At 41.4% G+C, this 22,382-nt stretch overlaps 1 protein-coding gene across 1 annotated transcript; it reads left to right on the top strand.

The window, feature by feature from the left end:
- The first annotated feature begins 1,264 nt into the window (after positions 1-1,264).
- On the top strand, positions 1,265-12,788 carry GORAB (golgin, RAB6 interacting). The gene is made up of 5 exons (XM_060774349.2): positions 1,265-1,342; positions 5,935-6,250; positions 8,129-8,230; positions 9,300-9,440; positions 11,478-12,788. The coding sequence occupies exons 1-5, from the start codon at positions 1,279-1,281 to the stop codon at positions 11,923-11,925; spliced, it is 1,071 nt and encodes a 356-aa protein (XP_060630332.2). The 5' UTR covers positions 1,265-1,278; the 3' UTR covers positions 11,926-12,788.
- The last annotated feature ends 9,594 nt before the right edge of the window (positions 12,789-22,382 follow it).

Below are 22,382 nucleotides of genomic sequence, written 5' to 3' on the forward strand. Positions count from 1 at the left end.
GAAGAAATTGCCAACATAACGCCTGCTACGCTGGCAAGTGTCATGACAAACACCAGAAATCGGTTTACTCAGTGTATGGAAAATGGGGGACATCACCTACCTAATTTGATCTTCAAAACTAGGTATGTGTCTACATTATAAAAAAATTAAATTTCTGATTCATACAATGGGTTTTATTGAGTTTTGAAAAAAGGAAGTTATGCTGCCTCGTCCTGTACGTATTTGGCTGTGGAGTTACACATAAAAATGTACCTGTCCCGACTTACAAACAAATTCAACTTAAGAACAAACCTACCATCAATAGGCCTGCATCAATACGAGTATAGTGTCTAGATCTAGGGAAGTAATGCTATCCCTCTATTCCGCTTTGGTTAGACCACATCTGGAATATTGTGTCCAATTCTGGGCACCACAATTCAAGAGAGATATTGACAAGCTGGAATGTGTCCAGAAGAGGGCGACTAAAATGATCAAGGGTCTGGAGAACAAGCCTTATGAGGAGTGGCTTAATGAGCTGGGCATGTTTAGCCCAAAGAAGGGAAGGCTGAGAGGAAATATGATAGCCATGTATAAATATGTGAGGAAGTCACAGGGAGGGAGCAAGCAATGGAACAATGGCTTCAAACTACAAGAAAGGAGATTCCATCTGAACATGAGGAAAAACTTTCTGTGAGAGCTGTTCAGCAGTGGAACTCTCTGCCCTGGAGGGTAGTGGAGGCTCCTTCTTTGGAAGCTTTTAATCAGAGGCTGGATGGCCATCTGTCAGGGGTGATTTAAATGCAATATTCCTGCATCTTGGCAGAGGGTTGGACTGGATGGCCCATGAGGTCTCTTCCAACTCTTTGATTCTATGATTCTACCAAACCTTTGCCAGCAACTTGAGGGCTGCCTGTATATATTTTGTATGACTGTTAATGTTAAAAGAACACTAAGAGGAGGGGGTCTTTGGGATTCAGTTTTTTTTGTGCTCAGGACTCAGTAATGAACTTCCCATGCCTTTCTCTCTATGAGGACTGGGCTCTCCTCTCCCTTGGCACTAGCCTGAAGAAGCAAACTGCGCATGCGCCGCGCTGGGAAGCCGGGTCTTAGAAGGAACATAACCTGTCCTCGCGCCTCCCCTGCAGGCGCGAGGCAAAGAAGAGGCCGCGCTGAAGCGTCTCCGTCGCTATTGGCCGCGCCGGCCCTTCCGCTAGGCCTGAGCCAATCACCAGCATTTCCTGAGCGGAGGGGCGGGTCCGAGGGACGTGGCAGTGGGAGGAGGAGGAGAGAGGAGGCGGCATGGCGCAGGGCTGGGGCGGGTTCTCCGAGCGGGAGCTCCGGCGGGTCCAGGGCCGCTGCAAAGGTAACCCTCGCAGAGAAAGAAAGGCGGCTCTTGGGTGGGGGAAGGCTTTGTCGCAGAGGCCTCCTCTGTTTCCCACCTCCAGCGTCTTCCAGAAGGGAAGAGAGGCTCCTGGGCCCCTGAGGAGGACGTGCTTCCGCATGTGGAAAAAGTTCTCCTTCCGCTGTGCTTAACTTTCAAACTCAGGATCCAAATCTCAGAAATAGCGAAGGTTTCCCTCTGGGTTTGCAGTCTGTTGCTACTGTCTTGTCAGGTCTGCATCTGTGTTTGATACAAGTTTGTTGTTGTTCATTCGTTCAGTCGTTTCCGACTCTTCGTGACCTCATGGACCAGCCCACGCCAGAGCTCCTTGTCGGCCGTCACCACCCCCAGCTGCTTCAAGGTCAGTCCAGTCACTTCAAGGATGCCATCCATCCATCTTGCCCTTGGTCGGCCCCTCTTCCTTTTACCTCCCATTTTCTCCAGCATTATTATGATTATTATTAAACTTTATTTGTACCCCGCTAGCATCTCCCAAAGGATTCGATGCGGCTTACACAGGCCGAGGCCTCAACACACAACATAACAATACAATCTAAGCAAATCAAACAAATTAAAAACAGAATAAAGCAAAATAAACAACAGGCACAATACACTAAAACACAATAAAACTGGGCCGGGCCAGAGAATGGGTACAAAGATTAAAAGTCCTGATGTGACAGGAGGTGTATATAGGGCTTCTAGGGTAAGTGCGATGTGCAGCAATCATTGGTTCTGATAAAGTGCTTATGGGACTTGGTAGTGGAGATTTCCTAATCTGGGAAGGCGCATCGGAAAAGCCAGGTCTTCAAGTTCTTTCTAAAGACAGCCAATGTAGGGGCCTGTCTAAGGTCTTTGGGGAGGGTGTTCCAGAGTCGGGGGGCCACCACGGAAAAGGCCCTGTCCAGCGTCCCCACCAAGCGCGCATCATTGTCTTCTCTAAGCTTTCTTTTCTTCTCATGATGTGGCCAAAGTACTTCAACTTTGCCTCTACTATCTTTCCCTCCAATGAGCAGTCAGGCTTTATTTCCTGAAGGATGGACTGGTTGGATCTTCTCACGGTCCAAGGCACTCTCAGCACTTTCCTCCAACACCACAGTTCAAAAGCATCTCTCTTCCTTCCCTATGGTCCAGCTCTCACGTCCATAGGTGACTACAGGGAATACCATTGCTTTAACTATGTGGATCTTTGTTGCCATGCGGGGAATGCAGAAGTGCTTCATCAGCGTCGCAGATGGACGATGAAAGCGACAGCTCCCCTGGCAGCCAGAAAAAGTTAAATAGCCTCTGTGTATGTCTGTATATGTTTGTATGTCAAAAATTGGCATTGAATGTTTGCCATATATGTGTACACTGTAATCCGCCCTGAGTCCCCTGTGGGGTGAGAAGGGCGGAATATAAAAGCTGTAAATAAATAATAAATAATGTATTGCTGGAGTCTTCCTTGCAGGATCTTGAGCATTACCTTACTGGCATGAGAAATAAGGGCCACTGTACGGAAGTTTGAGCAGCCTTTAGCATTTCCCTTTTTTGGTATGGGGATATAATTTGATTTTTTCTAGTCTGATGGCCATTCTTGTGTTTTCCATATTTGCTGGTATATGGCATGCATAACCTTGACAGCATCATCTTTCAAGATTTTAAACAGTTCAGGTGGGATCCCGTCGTCTCCTGCTGCCTTGTTGTTAGCAATGATTCTTAAGGCCCATTCAACCTCATTTCTCAGGATGTCTGGTTCTAATTCATTCACCACACCATCAAAACTATCCTCGATATTGTGTGTGTATTTATGTGTATGTATCTGTCAGTTCTGCATCTGTGTCTGGTACAAATATGTGTGTGTATTTATGTGTGTGTATCTGTCAGTTCTGCATCTATTTGCTGCAAGTATGTCTGCATGTATGTGTATCTTGTCAATGTTGTATCTGTTTTTGGTACAAGTATGTGTATGTATTTATGTATTTATTTACAGTATTTATATTCTGCCATTCTCACCCGGCAGGGAACTCACGACGGATTATAATGCACATATACATGGCAAACATTCTATGCCATAGACATACAACATATATAGACAAACACAGAGGTAATTTAACATTCCAGCTTCATATGCTCAAGTTCTGGCTGCTTCATGGTCCACTTGTGACACAGAGTCCTTGATGGAGTACTTCCCCATTCTTTCACCTGCTGCTAGAGATTTTTATGGTGTCGTAAATTAATTAAATTAGCCTCCCCGCATAAGTGCTACCTAAATTTGCTACTTGACAGATGCAACTGTCTTTCGGGCTGCAAAGTTTGACAGCAAGCTAGACAAATGGTCAGGAGCTTACTCTGACCTGGGCTGGCTTCGAACTCACGACCTTTTGGTCAGTGGGGATTTAATGCAGCTAACTTCTAGCCAACTGCGCCATAGCCCAGTATGTGTATCTGTCAATTCTGCATCTCTTTGATGCAAGTATGTGTGTGTATGTATGTATATGTATCTGTCAATTCTCCATTTGTGTTTGGTATAAGTATTATTTATTCATTTATTCTCCCAATGGTGGGAGTCAAAGTGGCGCACAGTGGTAAAAAAACAATTATCGGTACATAAAAATACATCCAAATAAACATCATAAAACAAGTCACACAGATACCCAATTACCTAGACTGTATACAATAACTTAATAACGTACAACAATACACTTAAAAAATTCCCTAATCTCAGGCCACTGAGGTTTTTTTGTAAAAGCAGGTTATACATTAGGCTGTGTCATATTCCCAAATTCAATATAACATTTAAAGGTAAATATTACCGACTGCTATCTGGCCGTTGCTAATTATAATTCATCTGGGAAGGCCTGGCTCCACAGAAAGGTCTTAATTTGGGATCAAAAGGCCAGCAAGGAGGGGGCTGACTGTACTTCTCCAGAAAGGGAGTTCCAGAGCCACGGGGCCGTCACCAAAAAGACCCTCTCTTATTCCCACCAACTATTCTTGTGCTGGTGGCAGGACTGTAAGAAGGACCTCTCCTGATGATCTCAGGGTACGAGTGGGCTGGTAGAAGGAAATGCAGTCCCTCAGGCTGGGCTCAAACTGGTGGCTTCCACTATGTCAGCCAATGCTGCTATTGCAATATTTCTAAATTGATAGTAAGGTAGGCAATGATGGTACGAATAATCCTATCCGTGAACCATTCATTGTGTGGCAGCCAGATATTCAAGTGTCTCCATAAGCCATGGAGCATAAGTTTTTAATTCTTTTCTGAAAGAGGAGAGCGTGGGGGACATTTTAATCTAATTTGAGAAAGAGCTCCAAATGCAGGGGGCGACTGCAGAGAAGACCCACCTCTCTCATTCCCACCAACTGGGTTTGGGACGGGAGGGAACGAGGGGAGGACCTCGCTTGATGAACGCAGTGTCCCGTAGGTTCATATGAGGAGAGGCAGGGGGTCAGGCAGTCTGGACCCGAACCATTTAGGGCTTTAAAGGTAATGACCAGCACTTTAATTTTCACCCGGTAGCAAACTGGGAGCCAGTGGAGCTGCCGTAGCATGGGAGTTGTTCACTCCCTGTACAGCTCCAGTTAGTAATCTGCCTGCAGATCTCTGGAACAGCTGAAGCTTTCGGACTCTCTTGTCAACTTACAATAGATTTCCTAGGATTTCCTTAGGGAAGGAGTACTTAGAGGTGAGATTTGCCAGTTCATTCTTTTGAAATATGGCCAAATTTGGTATTGTTGATTATCACTGGCTAACACACATTTTGGTGCCTTAAATGGTGCCTCACCCTCTAAAACCTCTATTCAGACTCATTTTATTGCTGTCACACCCAGTGTTTTAAATTTTTTAATCTATTAGAATAGGCCATGCCCACAGTGTTGGATCTTTGTGTTTTTAAATGTTGTGTTTTATTACTGATATGTTATTTATAATGGTTTTGTATTGCATTTTTATTTTCTGTTTTATTTTATTGCTGTGTGTTGGTTTATACTGATGTATTGTATTGTCAGGCTTGGCCTTATGTAAGCCGCCCCGGGTCCCCTTGGGGAGATGGTGGTGGGGTACAAATAAAGTTTATTTGTTTATTATTATTATTATTATTATTATTATTATTATTAAATGTTAGCTGTGTTTCTGGGTATATTTGACCTGCAGATTCCCAAAATGGGACTAGTTTCCTCCTATCAGCTCTAGTTTATGAGACAGAGAACATATGCCATCTACCAGTCTGCTCACCCTTAGAAAATAATGATAACCATATGTGAGATACTGGATCTGATGAGGCCTATCCAAAGCAATTTTAACAGGTCTGGTAGTTATTGCAATGGAATAAAAATAACAGGATTATGCAGGAGATGTTTCTTCATAGATTTGACACTTTCCCCAAACTCTGCACTAAATGATTAATATTGTGGAGGGAAGAGGATTTGATTATTTGACACTCCTGCAATTCTAATATTAGCAAAACTTTGTTGCCTGTACGTTGTGATTTTTGTGGCCCATGTTTGTCCTCCTTTCTGTTACTGATGTGTGTTTTTGTAGTGTGTCCCTATCTCAAGATAGTCAAGCTTACGTTGTGCTTATTTGTACTTTTTAGATCGCTCTGAGCCTCTTCCCGAGCAAAAGCACCAATCTTTTATGAAGCAGAATTACCAGTATTTGCAGGGCAAAAAGATTGTCCAGCAGATATCTGAAAAAACAGAACTGCCAGATGGAGCAGCCTTGTCACCTCAGAATCAGAGGCTTTCAGGGCCTAAACGGAGTTGTCCATCTCCACAGGCATCCTTGTCACCATCTGAGTCTCTGACAACAAGAGAACCACAGGATACCATAAACCAAGAAATGGGACTAGCATCTAATTGTGATTCCCTCGCAGGGCCCAGTCACACATCGGGAAAGAAGAGAATGGAATTGTTAGTAAGTCTGTAATAAAGCTGCTAGATGTTTATCATTTATAATAAGTCACAATTTATATGACTAATTCATATATGCCAATTTTGCAGTAGTTTATAGAGTAGTACTAATAATTACATCTGATCTTTTCATATTTTCCTGTGATTGTTCACTAAAACTAATGTTGTCTCCAGTGGGAGCATGCATTGGTTTTCACTTCACTTTATTTCTTAATTAGTCGCTCTCCACCAAGGTGCTCCGAGCGACTTACAATTTAAAATAGCATGTCACAATATAAAAACATTCAACATAAAAACATTCAACAGTGACTATTTGGCAAATTAGATCTGATTACTTAAATGCACAACCAAACAGCCAAGTCTTGAGCCCTTTTAGAAAAGGTCGCAGCTCTGACATTGCTCTAATATATGGAAGCAATGAGTTCCATAGAATTGGAGCATAGGTCGAAAAAGCTCTACGCCTTGTAGCTTCCAGGTGTACCTCCCTAGGGCCCGGTATGTATAGGAGATTTTCCTGGATGCCTCAAGGTAATCACTGATGCAAAAAAGGAATAAGGCGGTCCCTAAGATATAAAGGTCCTTGGCCATTTTGAGCTCTAAATGTCAGGATCAGTATCTTGTAAGAAATCCGATGTTCTATTGGTAGCCAATGCAGTTGTTGCAAAATCGGTGTGATATGGGATCTTATAGATGATCCCGCTAGCAGCCTGGCCACCGCATTTTGAACCACCCGAATCTTCTAGGTTGTTGACATTGGAAAGCCGGCATATAAGGCATTGCAATAGTCCAACCTAGTGGTGACTGTTGCGTGGATTACCGTTGCCAATGCTTCTACCGAAAGGTAGGATGCCAATTTCCTTGCCTGTCAAAGATGAAAAAAGGCCTGCTTACTTATGGCAGTGATCTGGGCCTCCATCGTCAGCGATGAGTCCAACACAACCTCAAGGCTTTTAACAGTGCCAGACGGAACCAGAACTTCCCCATTGAAATCAGGCAGAGACTGGATTAATTCAACTCCCTGCCATACAGAAAAAGCACAATCAAATTACCCTTGACAGATGGCCATCCAGCTTCTGTTTAAAAGCCTCCCAAGAAGGAGCTTCCACCAGATTTTGGGGCAGTGAGTTCCACTGCTGAACAGCTTTTATGGTCAGGAAGTTCTTCCTAATTTTCAGGTATTTTATTTATCGTGTCAGAAGCGAATTGATGGTACAGCTGTAATGTATTTAAAAACGCAAACACAGTTAAAATTTGGCATTATACTAAAGGTCATTTGACCAGAAGCTGGCCACTTGGGGCGCCTTTTGTGTCACTCTGATAAGGTCCCCCATTGTGCATGTGGCAGGGCTCAGACTTCATTGTAGTAAATGGCCTGTGGTTTGCTCTTCTTCACACTTACATGTCATGGATTCCACTTTGTAGCCCCATTTCTGAGGGTTGGCTCTGCATCTCGTGATGCCAGAACGCAGCCTGTTCATCGCCTTCCAAGTTGCCTAGTCTTCCGTGTACCAGGTGGGATCTCCTTTCTTATAATTTGAATCCATTGAGTCCTAGTCTCCAGGGCAGCAAAAAACAGGCCTGCTCCCTCCTGATGACATCCTCTCACATATTTTTTACATGGCTGTCATGTCTCCTCTCAATCTTCTCTTCTGCAGGCTAAACATACCCATCTCTTTAAGTTGCTCCTCATAGGGAATGGTTTCCATACCCTATGCCCTAAAATGATCAAAGGAAATATTAATGAATCTGACTTTAGTTATTTCTGAAGAAATTACAAGGTGCAGCATGGAGTAATGTAATCATTGTGAGGGTTGCTTGAGGAAGGGAGAGGAATGGAGGTAAATTCCTTGTTAATGTTGTGACTTTCCCAATGTTCAGGCAGGAGAAGTCTCGGTGGGAAATCCTTCAGCGGGAACAGAAGCTTATGGAAGAAAAGAACAAACGCAAGAAAGCTCTGTTGGCTAAAGCAATTGCTGAAAGGTATGGAGGCTTTTCTGTGTTCTTCAGTCAGTCATACCAAAGGAACATGTTGAATATTTTTTTCCATATGCTTCTGTATTGTATGCCTAATTTTGCCTTGTTAGGAAGCCCTTTCTCATTTGATGATTGAATTCCACTGTGGAAGATTTCACTAAGCTTCCTGATGCCTTTCTCCTTGTAACTGATACTAATCCCTCAAATTTTGTAGGAAAAATGGAATGTGCTTCCATGAGAATTTTCAGAATTATATTCGTTGTTTTTCAGAAATATGATGTATTCAAAAACCACCAAAACCAACATTCTCAGAGTGATGATATTGCTGGAGCTAATACATGTTTCCAGTTTTAAAAGTCTCAGTTTTCTGAAACAATTTATTAACTTACTTGATGACTTAAAGTAGTGTTCATATCCATATTTTAAAATGACAGGACATTTCTGAAAATATAGGTAGCTTTTCAGAAAAAAGAAACCCTGTCAAACTGTACTGTTTTAAACAGTCTATATGTCTTGAAACATAGCCCGCAGCTAGACTAATATTTTCATTGTGGAAGAAAATAGATCGAAGAATCCTTTCTTCTGCAAATTACAAGCAGCTTGGCTGGCCAGTTTCTGTATTATAACTGACGAGAAAAAACAACTCTATAGCACCTATACACACTTCTGTAGGTCCTTTTTGGGATCCTCTCAAATACATTTTTTCTACTCCTACCTCATCCAGTGTTTTATCGTTTTATCTTGTGCATTTGGCTTGCCCATGTGTTTTGATTTTCCATTATGTTATTTTGCTTTATTTATTTTATTTTCCTATTGTATGTATTTCATTTTGATGTAATTTTTGTTGTTCTATATTTTGTATTTTATTTTTGCTGTATTGTATCTTTGGGCTTGGCCTCATGTTAGCCGCCCCAAGTCCCCTTTGAGGAGATGGTGGTGGGGTATAAATAAAGATTATTATTATTATTATTATTATTATTATTATTATTATTAACAACAAACAGCCATATCCCATGTTGAAATATATGATTTCTTCTAACATCAAAATATAAATAATTTCCTTTTTCTTTTCAAGATCCAAAAGAACTCAGGCTGAAACAATAAAGTTAAATAAGATCCAAAAACAGCTCCAAGCTCTAGATGCTATGGTATCTGCCGATATTGGGATACTGAGAAATAGGATTGACCAGGCAAGTTTGGATTATTCATATGCTCGGTAAGGAATCAGCATACAACCATCTGTGTCTTTCTGTTAGCTCATTCTTATGGGCATTATTATTTGCCTTCGTTATTTTCTTTCCTGGTAGCAAAGTATTCTTATGCCACTATTACTATGTGCTTTTCTAGCCATGTATAAATATGTGAGAGGAAGCCACAGGGAGGAGGGAGCAAGCTTGTTTTCTGCTTCCCTGGAGACTAGGACACGAAACAATGGCTTCAAACTACAAGAAAGGAGATTCCATCTGAACATGAGGAAGAACTTCCTGACTGTGAGAGCCATTCAGCAGTGGAACTCTCTGCCCCGGCGTGTGGTGGAGGCTCCTTCTTTGGAAGCTTTTAAACAGAGGCTGGATGGCCATCTGTCAGGGGTGATTTGAATGCAATATTCCTGCTTCTTGGCAGGGGGTTGGACTGGATGGCCCATGAGGTCTCTTCCAAATCTTTGATTCTATGATTCTTCTTGGCTCATTTGTAAATGATATTGTGCCCTGGTCTCAATCATATGTCATATTTGTCTAAATCATAACCAGGTATGCGATAGTCTATGAAATCATGTATCAGTCTAGAAATTTCAGTCAAACATCAACCCCAAAACCCCAGACTGATGTATTCATGGGTCAGTGTCACTGTACCTTAACTCATATCAAAAAAGGAATCATCTCTTTCTTGGAGTAAAGTGGTGAAAGGCAAGAGATTAGTTCATCTTGGGATAACTTAAAAGGAGCAGCTATCTTCCCTAGTCTTTCTGCCATGGTGCCTCTTCTGGCCTTTTCGTTTGCCTGGGCAGGGATCTGCTGGCGGTATTCAGGGGTGCCTGACTGCTGAGGTGGCAGTGGTCCATGCTCTGATTGGCTGAAAGTAGACACAACTGGCGACTACAATTCCCAGAACACTCTCTTGTGGTTTGTCTTATTTTTAAAAAATGTTACGGTTAAAACTTAAAATAATTCTTAAAAAATCAGTAGGTTGGGGAATTGTTTTGAAACTTGTCCGGCCTGCAGTTGTAAATGGGGTCTAAATCTGAGGTAGGTTTCATGCAGATAGGCCTTAAAATGGCTGAGGAATGAGCCTTTAAAATTTCCCATTGTAGCCTGTGGGCCGAATCTTTGCTGAATGAAAATGGCAACACCCCTCCAGATTTGAGTAACCCCAGTAAACAGAATGAAGAGTTTGCCGAAAATGGACCCTGAAATGACATGCCTTTTGGGTGAATTGCACCCTTCTAATATATATACTGAAGTTATTCAGCAGATACATCATTATTCCCATGATTGTGCAGAGATTTTCCTTGTGGTTCAAGATCAATTAATTTAAAATATCCGTAATTGCAATACCTTAAATGGTCCAAAATACTGCAGCCGGAATGATGACTGGAGCCAATCACAGGAAACAGGAGCACCTAACTATTTTGTTAAAGAACTCCACTGGCTATAGATTCATTTTTGGCACAATTCACACAGAAGGGAGCAGATTGCCATGCAAGACTATCATAATTTCCTCTGTAATTTCCATGTCAGAAGTTTGCCCATCACTTTTACAGTAGTGAACAAATTTAATAAAACTAAAAAAAAAATTCCGTTGTGTTCTGCATGGGAATATTTTGGGAAGGAGAATGTTAACAAACTCAAACAAGTTTCCTTTCTCAGTATTCGGAAGGCCTCTCTTTCATAGTGTACTGAAATAACTTCTTAATTAATCAGAAATCTGAGATGTTTGGAGCTAGAAAGCACAGGAGGGAAGGTTTATAGAAGATCCTCATGCCTATGTCCATGCACCCTGTTCAATGCTAGCCGAACACCCGAAAAGATTGTGGTGAGGCTATACGGAAACATTTCGTTGCCAATCCCATTTGTTGTGCTCATAAATTAGAGCTTGCTTTCTCAAATACACCAGTGGTGGAGATCTAATGTGCACCATTTTCTTTTATCGGTTTTGGTAGTTGGTATCCATACTGCAAAAATGATTCCTTTTGCCAGAGTATACAAACATTATGTGTGGCAAACATAATTAAATGACTGATTTTTTTTTCCAGGAAGCGATATGACAAGGCAGAAACTGAATATGTGGCTGCAAAGCTAGATCTCCAGAAGAAAGCAGAACTCAAAGAACAGCTCACAGAGCACTTGTGCACTATTGTACAGCAAAATGAGCTTCGTAAGGCCCAAAAATTGGAGGAGTTAATGCATCAGCTGGAAGTGGAAGCAGATGAAGAAAATCTGCAACTTGAAATAGAGGTGGAGCAACTGTTGCAACAGCAGGAGGCAGAAAGTAGAAAGCAGTTGACAGAGTCACAGAAACTTGGTTCTGTTGGTGTTGAGGATACATCTCCCCAAACTACCAATCAAGGACATGGGGACAAAGACCATGGAGTTGCAGAAAGGTTAGAGGATCAGCCCACAAATTTGCATACGGATGGCCAAGATCTAACAGTAAACGCTGTTACAGAAGAAATTATAACTGATGTGGTGTGTAAACATTGAATCTGATAGTCTTGATTTTGGTCGGTACTGTTCTTTATTGAGTCATATGGTTTACATGGAGATTTCTGGTCCATTTCAACAGGAATTCTTGTCATTTGGCTGGATGACATTGTCACTTTTTTTCTTTCTGAATCATCAGTTGAGTGATCTGTCTCCTTATGCAAACTATATTATGGAGTGGCCAATAATAATAAGAAGAAAAAAAAGACAAATCGACTTAGTTGTATCTGAATTTCAAAAAAGCAAGCCAGAAGCAAGGCAGCATTCCACGTGGAATCCAAAGTACTTTTGTACTTAATTTTTTCCCCCTTGTCTTCTATGTGTATGTAATTCAAGATGCCTGTCCTATGAATTTCATAGGATTTTCTTAGTCAAGGAATACTCTTAGGTGGTTTTGCCAGCTCCTTCCTCTGAATTAAAGCATACAGCAGGAGTCCCTAAACCAAAGCCTATGAACCTAATGTGACCCTCCAAGGTCCTTTACCCAGTCCCCACCCTAAACTTTAGGTTTAGAGTCACCCTGAGTCTGAAACGACTTGAAAGCACACTACAGTAGCAGTCCTAATTACCATATTTTCTGGAGTACTAGACGACTTTTTAGGCCTGGAAAATCTTATGAAAAGTCAGGGGTCGTCTAGTATGCCAAGTATAAAATTAAAATAATAATAATTAAAAGAAAAAATATCCAACTATCTTAGGAGGGAGGGAGGAAGAGGAGGAGGGCAGAGGGAGGACACGGGGAGGAGGAATGGCAGGCCATATTGCCATGGTCCCTGCGGCCCCCGCTGCTCTCCCTGCTCTACTTTCATGGCCCTCCTCTGCCCCCGACGCTCACCTCCTTCGAAGGCCACTGGGCTTGTCTAGGCCCAAGGAAACACCTTCAGACGACTCCCAGCAGCCCCGGTGGTGGCGTGCCTGGGATGTGCTTGCTGAGGCGTTCTGGAGTTCCCTGATTCCTACGGCTCCCAGAATGCCTCAGCAAGCACATCCCAGGCACACTGCCGCCTGGGGCTGCTGAGAGTCATCTTCCGGAGGCGCTTTCTTGGGCCTAAGGCAAGCCCAGTGGCCTTTGGAGGAGGTGAGCGGCAGGGCAGAGGAGGGCCTTGAAAGTAAAGTGGGTAGAGTGGCAGGGGCCGTAGGGACAGACCAGGAGGCCATCAACCCCAGCCGGGCTCCATGGAATGCGGAGTCATCTTAAACGGCGAGAATATCCCTAACTCTGTATTTTGTGTTGAAAAGTTGGGGGGGGGGGTCATCTTATGCCCCCAGTTGCCTTGTATGCCAGAATATACGGTAATTGATTATCTCATCAGCCAAAAGCAGACCTGCACTTCTCATTGAAATACTGGTTAGTTTATGTTGGTTAAAATTGTTCTTTATTTTAAATATTGTATTGTTCTTCCAATTTTTTTGCACTACAAATAAGGTATGTGCAGTATACATAGGAATTTTGTCATGTTTTTTTTTCAAACAATAGTTAGGTACCCCAACTGTCTGAGGGACAGTGAATTGACCCTTGACTTAAAAAGTTTGAGGACTGCTGGCCTGTAACATTCATGGGCAGCTGCCATTCATTCACAGTCTCCCAGTTAAAGTATCTAACTTAGCTTCTGTTAAGGGAGAGCCAGAAAGCAGTGGCATTGAAATTCCCCTTTGTCCTGCAGTCACATGCATCCCTTTTGCTGTGCTCTTCTGGAGCTCTTTTCCTCCCTGCTTCTTTGGCTTAAGCACACTGGACCACAGCTTTCAGCCCAGAGTTCTGGGCAGTTCAAAGATTTTATTATGGTTCCACAGTATCTACATGGTACTCACTCCGACAGCCACAGCAGGAGATCGATAGTGAAAGAGAGCAAGTGACTACATGATCTCATCTTATAATAGAAACTGTATCCACTCCCCAGAAATGATGCTGACCAGAAGGTGCCTTAGCCTGGCCTGTATGGTCACTCATCCAGGCAACATCTTAACCCTTGGATGACCTAGTTTTTCTAGTAACACATGCCTTGATTATTTTTTTCTAATAACCACCATCAACAGCTTCCAAGATCAGATAGGATCTGCTGCTTTTAGGGTATTTAGTGGCCACACATTTTAGAAAAAAATGAAATCCAATAAATATTGAGTTGGAAGAAACCACAGGAGCCATCCAGTTCAATCCTATGCCATGCAGGAATATATAATTAAAGCAATCCCAACATAGGGCCACCCAGTCTCTGTTTCAAAATATCCAAATGAGAAGACCACCACACTCCGGGGAAGGATTTTCCACAATTGATAGCTCTTATAATCAGGAAGTTTTCCCAGTGTTTGGGTGGAATCTCTTTTCCTGCAATTTGAACCTATTGGTTCATGTCCTATTCTCCAGAGCAGTAGAGAACCAGTTTCCTCCTCCATGTGACATACGTAAACTTTCATGTCTTCTCTCAACCTCCTCTTCTCCAAGCAATAGGAATCCATTTTTCTCTATCCTATGGTGCATCTATATTGTAGAACTAATGCAATTTAACATGTCAAAGGGCAATTTTATGGAATCTTCGGAGTTAGATCTTCGGTGAAGCATCAGCACTCTTTCTCTTTGGTAGAGAAAGCTAAAAACCTTGTGAAACTTCCTCTTTGGAAGTTTTTGAAATTGTATCTTTGATAGTTCACTTTTGAGACACACTTACCAATCATGAATTTCATTCCCTTTTAGTATTCCAGGCCATGGGATCACGCCCAGTGTTACTTTAAATTTGCTGAAATCAGCTTTCTTCAAGTCTAGACCAGGGGTCCTCAAACTAAGGCCTGAGGGCCGGATACGGCCCTCTAAGGTCATTTACCTGTCCCTCGTTCAGGGTCAACCTAAGTCTGAAATGACTTGAAAACACACAACAACAACAATCCTATCTCATCAGCCAAAAGCAGGCCCACACTTCCCATTAAAATACTAATAAGTTTATATTTGTTAAAATTGATCTTCATTTTAATTATTGTAGTTTTAAATGTTTTTTGCACTACAAATAAGATATGTGCAACATGCATAGGAATTCATGTTTTTTTCAAATTATAATCCGGGCCTCCAACAGTTTGAGGGACTGCGACCTGGCCCTCTGCTTAAAAAGTTGGTAGACCCCTGGTCTAGACTTTAAGATAAGACTCCACTAGTTTCACCAAGAATCCCTACTTGTATGCAGATTGACTCTGGTATCTGCAAAACTGATGTGCGGTTTCACTTAACCATTGCTTCACTTATTCACTTAGGGCCTTGTGTAAAAGCAATACCCTCTTTGCAATACCTTCGTTCTTCATCCCATTGAAAAGAATAGTCAGTGGTTGCATTCTGTACAAAAAAATTAGTGTACAGTTTGTATAAAATCAGTCTTTTTGATGGTGTGTGTTTTAAGATGTTTTGGCCTATTAAGACCCAGAATTCTTGCTGAGACCAATGGGATTTGAGTATTCAAAATCCAGAGGTCACCTCTGGGTTGCACTGAGTGATTGCACTTTATTTTCTCAGTCATCGAGACCTATATTAAAGTTTATTTCAAACTTATTTGACTAGTATACCAATTAAATAATAATTTTCAACTCAGTTCCAATGAGTTCAACTCCTAGTCTTGATTTGTATTGGCTGCTTTATTGCTAACCGTGTGTATATGTACAGGAATGTTTATACTTGTTTTATATTTGTTATTAAATTTTTACAATATATATAGTATAACTTTACAGCAAACTTCTTCCCTGTCAATCCTCTTACTAATAAAGTATCCTCTGATGTATTTTTAAATTAATAATAGTCTTACCTTACACCAGAGTTTCTCAACCTTCTGAATGCCACGACCTCTTAATACAGTTCCTCATGTTGCTACTTCATATATTTGTTGCTACTTCATAACAGTAATTTTGCTACTATTATGAATTGTAGTATAAATATCTGATATGCAAGATGTATTTTCATTCACTGGACCAAATTTGGCATGCCTGATACGGCCAAATTTGAATACTGGTGGGATTGGAAGTGGATTGATTTTGTCATTTGGGAGTTGTAGTTGCTGAGATTTATAGTTAAGCTATAGTGAAAAAGCATTCTGAACTCCATCAATAATGGAATCGAACCAAACTTGGCACACAGAACTCCCATGACCAACCGAAAATACTGGAAGGGTTTGGTGGGCATTGACCTTGAGTTTTGCAGTTGTAGTTCACCTACATCCGGAGAGCACTGTGAACCCAAACAATGATGGATTCAGGGCCAAACTTGGCACAAATACTCAATATACCCAAATGTGAACACTGGTGGAGTGCGGAAAACAGACCTTGACATTTGGGAGTTGAAATTGCTGGGATTTATAGTTCACTTATAATCAAAGAGCATTCTGAATGCCACCAACAATAGAATTAGGCCAAACTTCGCACACAGAACCCACATGACCAACAGAAAATACTGTGTTTTCTAATGGTTTTTGGTGACCCTTCTGACATCCCCTCGTGACCCCCCCCCCCAGGGGTTCCGACCCCCAGGTTGAGAAACGCCTTACACCAATCATTTATCCAAAGTCTCATTCGATATAAGGGTGGTTTAAATTTGTTATTGTTCTGGCACATGTTGCTGATGAATGGCTTCTGTATGACTTTGAAATAATTCTCTTATTTCTCTTCTAATAATAATTTGTATGTTAATTTTTCAGATAAAGATATGGCCCATATTCTGTTTAATCAGTTCTATATTGCTAAATTGTCTATATGTTTTCCATACTTTGACTATCTCTATTATTGCAATGCATACCATAGAATCATAGAGCCATCCAGTCCAACCCTTTGGCATACACAATCTAAGCATTCCCAATAGATGTCCATCCATCCTCTGCTTAGAAACCTCCAGAGAAGGATTTATTTATTGTGTTGGGGGCAACCAGATAATTGTATTACATTTCTAACAGAACAAAACAAACAAACGGACAAAACACAAAATTTGCAAGCTTGGTAGTTGATTAAATGTCCTTTGACTAGTAGCTGGCCACTTGGAGTGCCTCTGGGGTTGCTGTGAGAAGGTCCTCCATTGTGCATGTGGCAGGGCTCAGGGTGCATTGCAGCAGGTGGTCAGTGGTTTGCTCTTCTCCGCACACGCATGCCATGGATTCCACTTTGTAGCCCCATTTCTGAAGGTTGGCTCTGCATCTTGTGGTGCCAGAGCGCAGTCTGTTCAGCGCCTTCCAAGTCGCCCAGTCCTCTGTGTGCCCAGGGGGGAGTCTCTCATTTGGTATCAGCCATTGGTTGAGGTTCTGGGTTTGAGCCTGCCACTTTTGGATTCTCGCTTGCTGAGGTGTTCCAGCGAGTGTCTCTGTAGATCTTAGAAAACTATTTCTTGATTTAAGTCATAGACGTGCTGGCTGATACCCAAACGGGATGAGTTGGAGATGTCTCTGCCTTGGTCCTTTCACTATTGGCTGCTACTTCCTGGCGGGTTCGGGTGGTGCAATACCGGCTAAACAGTGTAATTTCTCCAGTGGTGTAGGGCGCAGACCGCCCGTGATAATGCGACATGTCTCATTAAGAGCCACATCTACTGTTTTAGCATGGTGAGATGTGTTTCACACTGGGCATGCATATTCAGCAGCAGAGTAGCATAGTGCAAGGGCAGATGTCTTCACTGTGTCTGGTTGTGATCCCCAGGTTGTGCCAGTCAGCTTTCGTATGATACTGTTTTTACCTATTCTGTACTGTATTTTCCATACTGCATCCTCTGCTATATACTCCCCAAGTTGAGCACTGTTAACCTTTTGGGAGAATACAGGTTAAGAAAGTAACATCGACTGAAAATAGACTGAAGGCTTTTTCAGTCAGGTTGCACAATAAACCTTTGTGGCCTTTACTGGTTGCTGTGAATTGTTGCCTCCACATTCACTGCAGTCATCCAAAACGTGCTTTCCTACCCTCACCCCTGTGTGGACTGCTCCAGCGCACATATGTGCTTTCAAAGCCCAAAACAAACAGAGGAGGAGGAGGGGGGGGAGGAGGAGGAAAAGAAGAAGAGGAGGAGGAGGAGGAAAAGAAGAAGAGGAGGAGGAGGAGGAGGAGGAAAAGAAGAGGAGGAGGAGGGAGGAAGAGGAGAAGAAGAAGAGGAGGCGGAGGCGGAGGAGGAAAAAGAAAAAATATTTGAAGAAAAGAAATAGGTAATCCTATTTGGACAAGCTGGAACTTTCCAAAATTAGAAATAAGTGCTTCCTGAAAAAGTTAAATATGATGGAATTATGTTAATGAAACATTTGATTGTGATTTTAAACATCTTTCAATTTATGCAATTTTTTTTCGTTATTCATACTTGAGTACGTAACACAGAAAGCTCAAATTCAAATCACAAGAAAATGCTTTAATGCATTCTTGTGGGGTTATTTTTTATTAGTATGAAATCATGTTGTATGTAGACATATTTTGAAATTCTCTTGATTGTGAAGATATATTTCCTGCCTTGCAAGGAGTTTTTTTAAAAAACAATTACAATTTTGCATATGATATGGAATTGGGGGGGAGGGGCTGGTGGTACTATTGCTATTATCCAGATTGAAGCAGTTTTTTCTAAAACATTGTAACCGATAATTCTAGTTTGCACAGACTTTTCTTTGAAAAGGTCTTGAATTGTAGTGAACTGTAAAGTATGTTATGCTTGTTCTGCACAAGTTGCCATTGGAATATAGATCTAGACACATTTCATTATTTTTGAGTGTATATTTTCTGATTGTATATTAGATTGTTTGTGCCAAATAATTAAAAAAATATTTTTAAAAAACAAAAAATGCTGATCAGCTGATCCATCTATCAAAACATGGAGCACCAGACACACAGGTGGCTCAAGGGAAGCAGAATGGGAAAGCAATTACAATTCTCTGAAAGTCTTTCTTTTAGACCAGTGGTTCCCAACCTGTGGTCTGTGGACCACCAGTGGTCCTCAAGAAAATAAATATGATCTGCAGCCTCACCATTACTACACTGTTGCAACGAGAGCAACTGGTCTCGCGAAACTCTCTTATAGTACTGAGCTCATTAAATATGGTCCTTTGACCAGTAGGACCATATTAATGCTACTGATCAAAGGATATTTAATCAGCTACCAAGCTTGCAAACTTTGTGGTTTGTTTGTTTGTTGGTTTGTTTGTTTGTTAAAAATGCAATGCAACTGTTTGGTCTGCCCCTGACACAATAAATAAAATTAAATATGGTTTTCTGTGGGAGAGCAGATGGCGACTACTGGATGACATATGTTCTGGATCAGAAACTAAAGCACTCCAAATAACTAAGTTGACCAAAAACCGATTTGTATCCCCTTTGGTACTAATGCTGGAAAGTGGTCCCTGGTCAAAGTGGTCCCTAGACAAGTGGTTCCTGGTCAAAAAAAGTTTGGGAACCACTGTTTTAAACTTTGTAATATTAAACAGAGCTTGAATTAACAACTGGGGTGAAAGGATAAGAAATCTGCTTGTGTTTACATTAAGATATTTGCATGTGCGCATATGAAGTCCAATGCATAACGGAGTGCATTTTTGAAAAAAAAACTTATGTCGGATCCCCCCCCCCCCCCCCGCCCCAGAATCTACTTGAATCTTAGGTTTTAAGATCAATGCAAAGGAATGATTTAAAATGGATAGGTTCAGGGTACGTGATGCCTTATACATCTCACCACTGAAAGCAACAATAGGTACCAAATGGCCTATGTTGCCTCATAGGATGGATCTACACTGCCATATAATCCAGATTTCTTAAGCAAATAATTCACATTACTTGCTTTGAGCTGGATTATATGAGTCTACACTGCCATATAATCAAGTTCAAAGCAAATAATCCGGATTTTATATGGCAGCGTAGATCCAGCTATAGTTTAATGATTATTTTACATTGCATATAAAAGCCTATTGGAATTCCTTTGGCAAAGTCGTTCCCAACCTTCTTTTGACCAGGGACCAGACAAAATAAATAAAGAGGAAGGAGACTCGTTGACCAGATTTTCCTCCTCGCGGCCCACTGGTGTTTCATGGCCCATAGGTTCATCACATAGCATTTTTTTTATTACTAATAAGGAATTAAAAGCATCTAGAATCAACACTTTTCATACACTACAAATTTAAAGGCCTATACAAGAGAAAAGAGTGTTCTGGCCCTGTTAAGATTTAACAGATTTACCATACTTTTGTAGACTATCTCACATTTGCATTTTTGCCTATTTTAAATTGTGTTGCAACACTTTTCATGTTAGGCACTCTGAGTCTCCTTATGAAGAGAAAAGGCAGGATATAAATAAACTTGATAATAAATCATAATAATTGTCGAAGGCTTTCATGGCTGGAATCACTAGGTTCTTGTGGGTTTTTTTCGGGCTATAGAGCCATGTTCTAGAGGCATTTCTCCTGACGTTTCGCCTGCATCTATGGCAAGCATCCTCAGAGGTATGAGGTCTGTTGGAATTAGGACAATGGGTTTATATATCTGTGGAATGGCTGGGGTGGGGCAAGGAGCTCTTCCCTGCTGCAGTTAGGTGTGAATGTTTGGCTGATCACCTTCATTAGCATTTGAAGGTCTGCCTGAGCCTGGGAAAATCTGTTCCTGGGAGGTGTTAATCTGTGCCTGGTTTTTTCCTCTCTGTTGTTTAGCTGTTATAATTTTAGAGTTTTTTAATACTGGTAGCCAGATTTTGTTCATTTTCATGGTCTCTTCCTTTCTGTTGAAATTATTGTTTTTTTTTTAATTCAAAACAGATGAACTCTCTTTCAAGTTGATTTAAACAAAAATACATTTGTTTGCAGAAAAAGAGACTTAATAGCCATGGCATTCAATAAAAATTAGATTATAAATTTCTATTATCTTCCTTCACAGGAAATATTTGGTGAGTGGTATTCACATGATAAAACTTGATAATATTTCAGAGTAACTTTGCTTATAATGTTGTGTCAGTAAAGTAATCAAGATAAGGAACAGTCCTGAAAACCGGTGGTGGTGATTTTAAATCTTAAATCTTGGCAGTCATCCACATATTAAGAAACAGTTGCAAAGATGCATGGTGTGTATATATCAGACATATAAAAATATGTGTGGGATCTCATTATTTGTATTACCCCAGATTTGTTTAAAAATTCATCAATGCGTAGGTCAAAGACCCGATAATTGAAAATGTTTCATCTGAAATTGGTGCCAGTTTTAAGTTTCAAGCTGAGATGACTACAGCATAGAACAGTGTTTCTCAATCTTCCTAGTGCCGCGACCCCTTAATACAGTTCCACATATGTTGTGTTGACCCCCAACCATAACATTATTTTTGTTGCTACTTCAGAACTGTATGTTTGCTATTGTTATGAATCGTCATGTAAATATCTGATATGCAGGATGTATTTTCATTCAATGGCCCAAATTTGGCACAAATACCCGATATGACCAAATTTGAATACTGGTAGGGTTGAGGGGTTGATTTTGTCATTTGGATGTATAGTTTACCTACAACCAAAGAGCATTCTGTACTCCACCAATAATGGAATTGAACAAATCTTGGCACACAGAACTCTCATGACCAACAGAAAATACTAGAAAATACTAGAAGAATTTTGGTGGGTATTGACCTTGAGTTTTGGAGTTGTAGTTCACCTCCATCCAGAGACTCAAGCTAGGATGGATCTGGACCAAAATCAGCACGAATACTCAGTATGTCCAAATGTGGACACTGGTGGAGTTTGGGGGAAATAACATTTGGGGATTGTCGTTTCTGGGATTTATAGTTCACTTACAATCAAAGAGCATTCTGAACCCCACCAATGATAGAATTGGGCCAAACTTCCCACACAGAACTCCAATGACCAACAGAAAATACTGTGTTTTCTGATGGTCTTTGGCGACCCCTCTGACACCCCCTCAACCCCCCCCCCCAGGGCTCCTGACCCCCACGTTGAGAAATGCTGGCATAGAACAATGTACTCCAGCTTCTGCATCCCATAGATTCACTTCTCATTTTCTAGGTTTCCTGGATTTTTATAGACCCTCAACAAAAGTTATAGGAACAAAAAGACAAAAAAGGGCACCCTCACTCCCAAATTGGTAGTATGCAAAGCAGCCACGAGGAAGGGAGGTCCAGGAGATGTGACCAGATGTTCTCTGGATGCAACAAGGACAAATTATAAGTAGGGTAATACTGCAGCAAAGAGCACAAAGCAGCCCAACACTTTAATGGAGATGGAAGTAGCATTATTGCCTTAGAGCAGCATTTCTCAACCTGGGCATCGGGACCCCTGGGGGGGGGGTCATGATGGGGTGTGAGAGGGGTCGCTAAGGACCATCAGAAAGCACAGTATTTTCTGTTGGTCATGGGGGCCCTGTGTGGGAAGTTTGGCCCAATTCCCTCCTTCTTTGATTGAAGGTGAACTATCAATCCCAGCAACTACAACTCCCAAATGTCAAGATCTTTTTTCTCCAGCTCCACGAGTGTTCACATTTGGATATAT

The sequence above is a fragment of the Anolis sagrei genome, chromosome 4 (assembly GCF_037176765.1).
Source record: "Anolis sagrei isolate rAnoSag1 chromosome 4, rAnoSag1.mat, whole genome shotgun sequence".
NCBI classification, from domain to species: Eukaryota; Metazoa; Chordata; class Lepidosauria; order Squamata; family Dactyloidae; genus Anolis; species Anolis sagrei.

What these genes read in the sequence shown, in the direction of transcription:
- GORAB (XM_060774349.2), top strand. Translation starts at nt 1,279, where the DNA reads ATGGCGCAGGGCTGGGGCGGGTTCTCCGAGCGGGAGCTCCGGCGGGTC. An exon ending in GGTCCAGGGCCGCTGCAAAG is followed by an intron (nt 1,343 to 5,934) that starts GTAACCCTCGCA and finishes TGTACTTTTTAG; the next exon opens with ATCGCTCTGAGCCTCTTCCC. An exon ending in TTGGATTATTCATATGCTCG is followed by an intron (nt 9,441 to 11,477) that starts GTAAGGAATCAG and finishes TTTTTTTTCCAG; the next exon opens with GAAGCGATATGACAAGGCAG.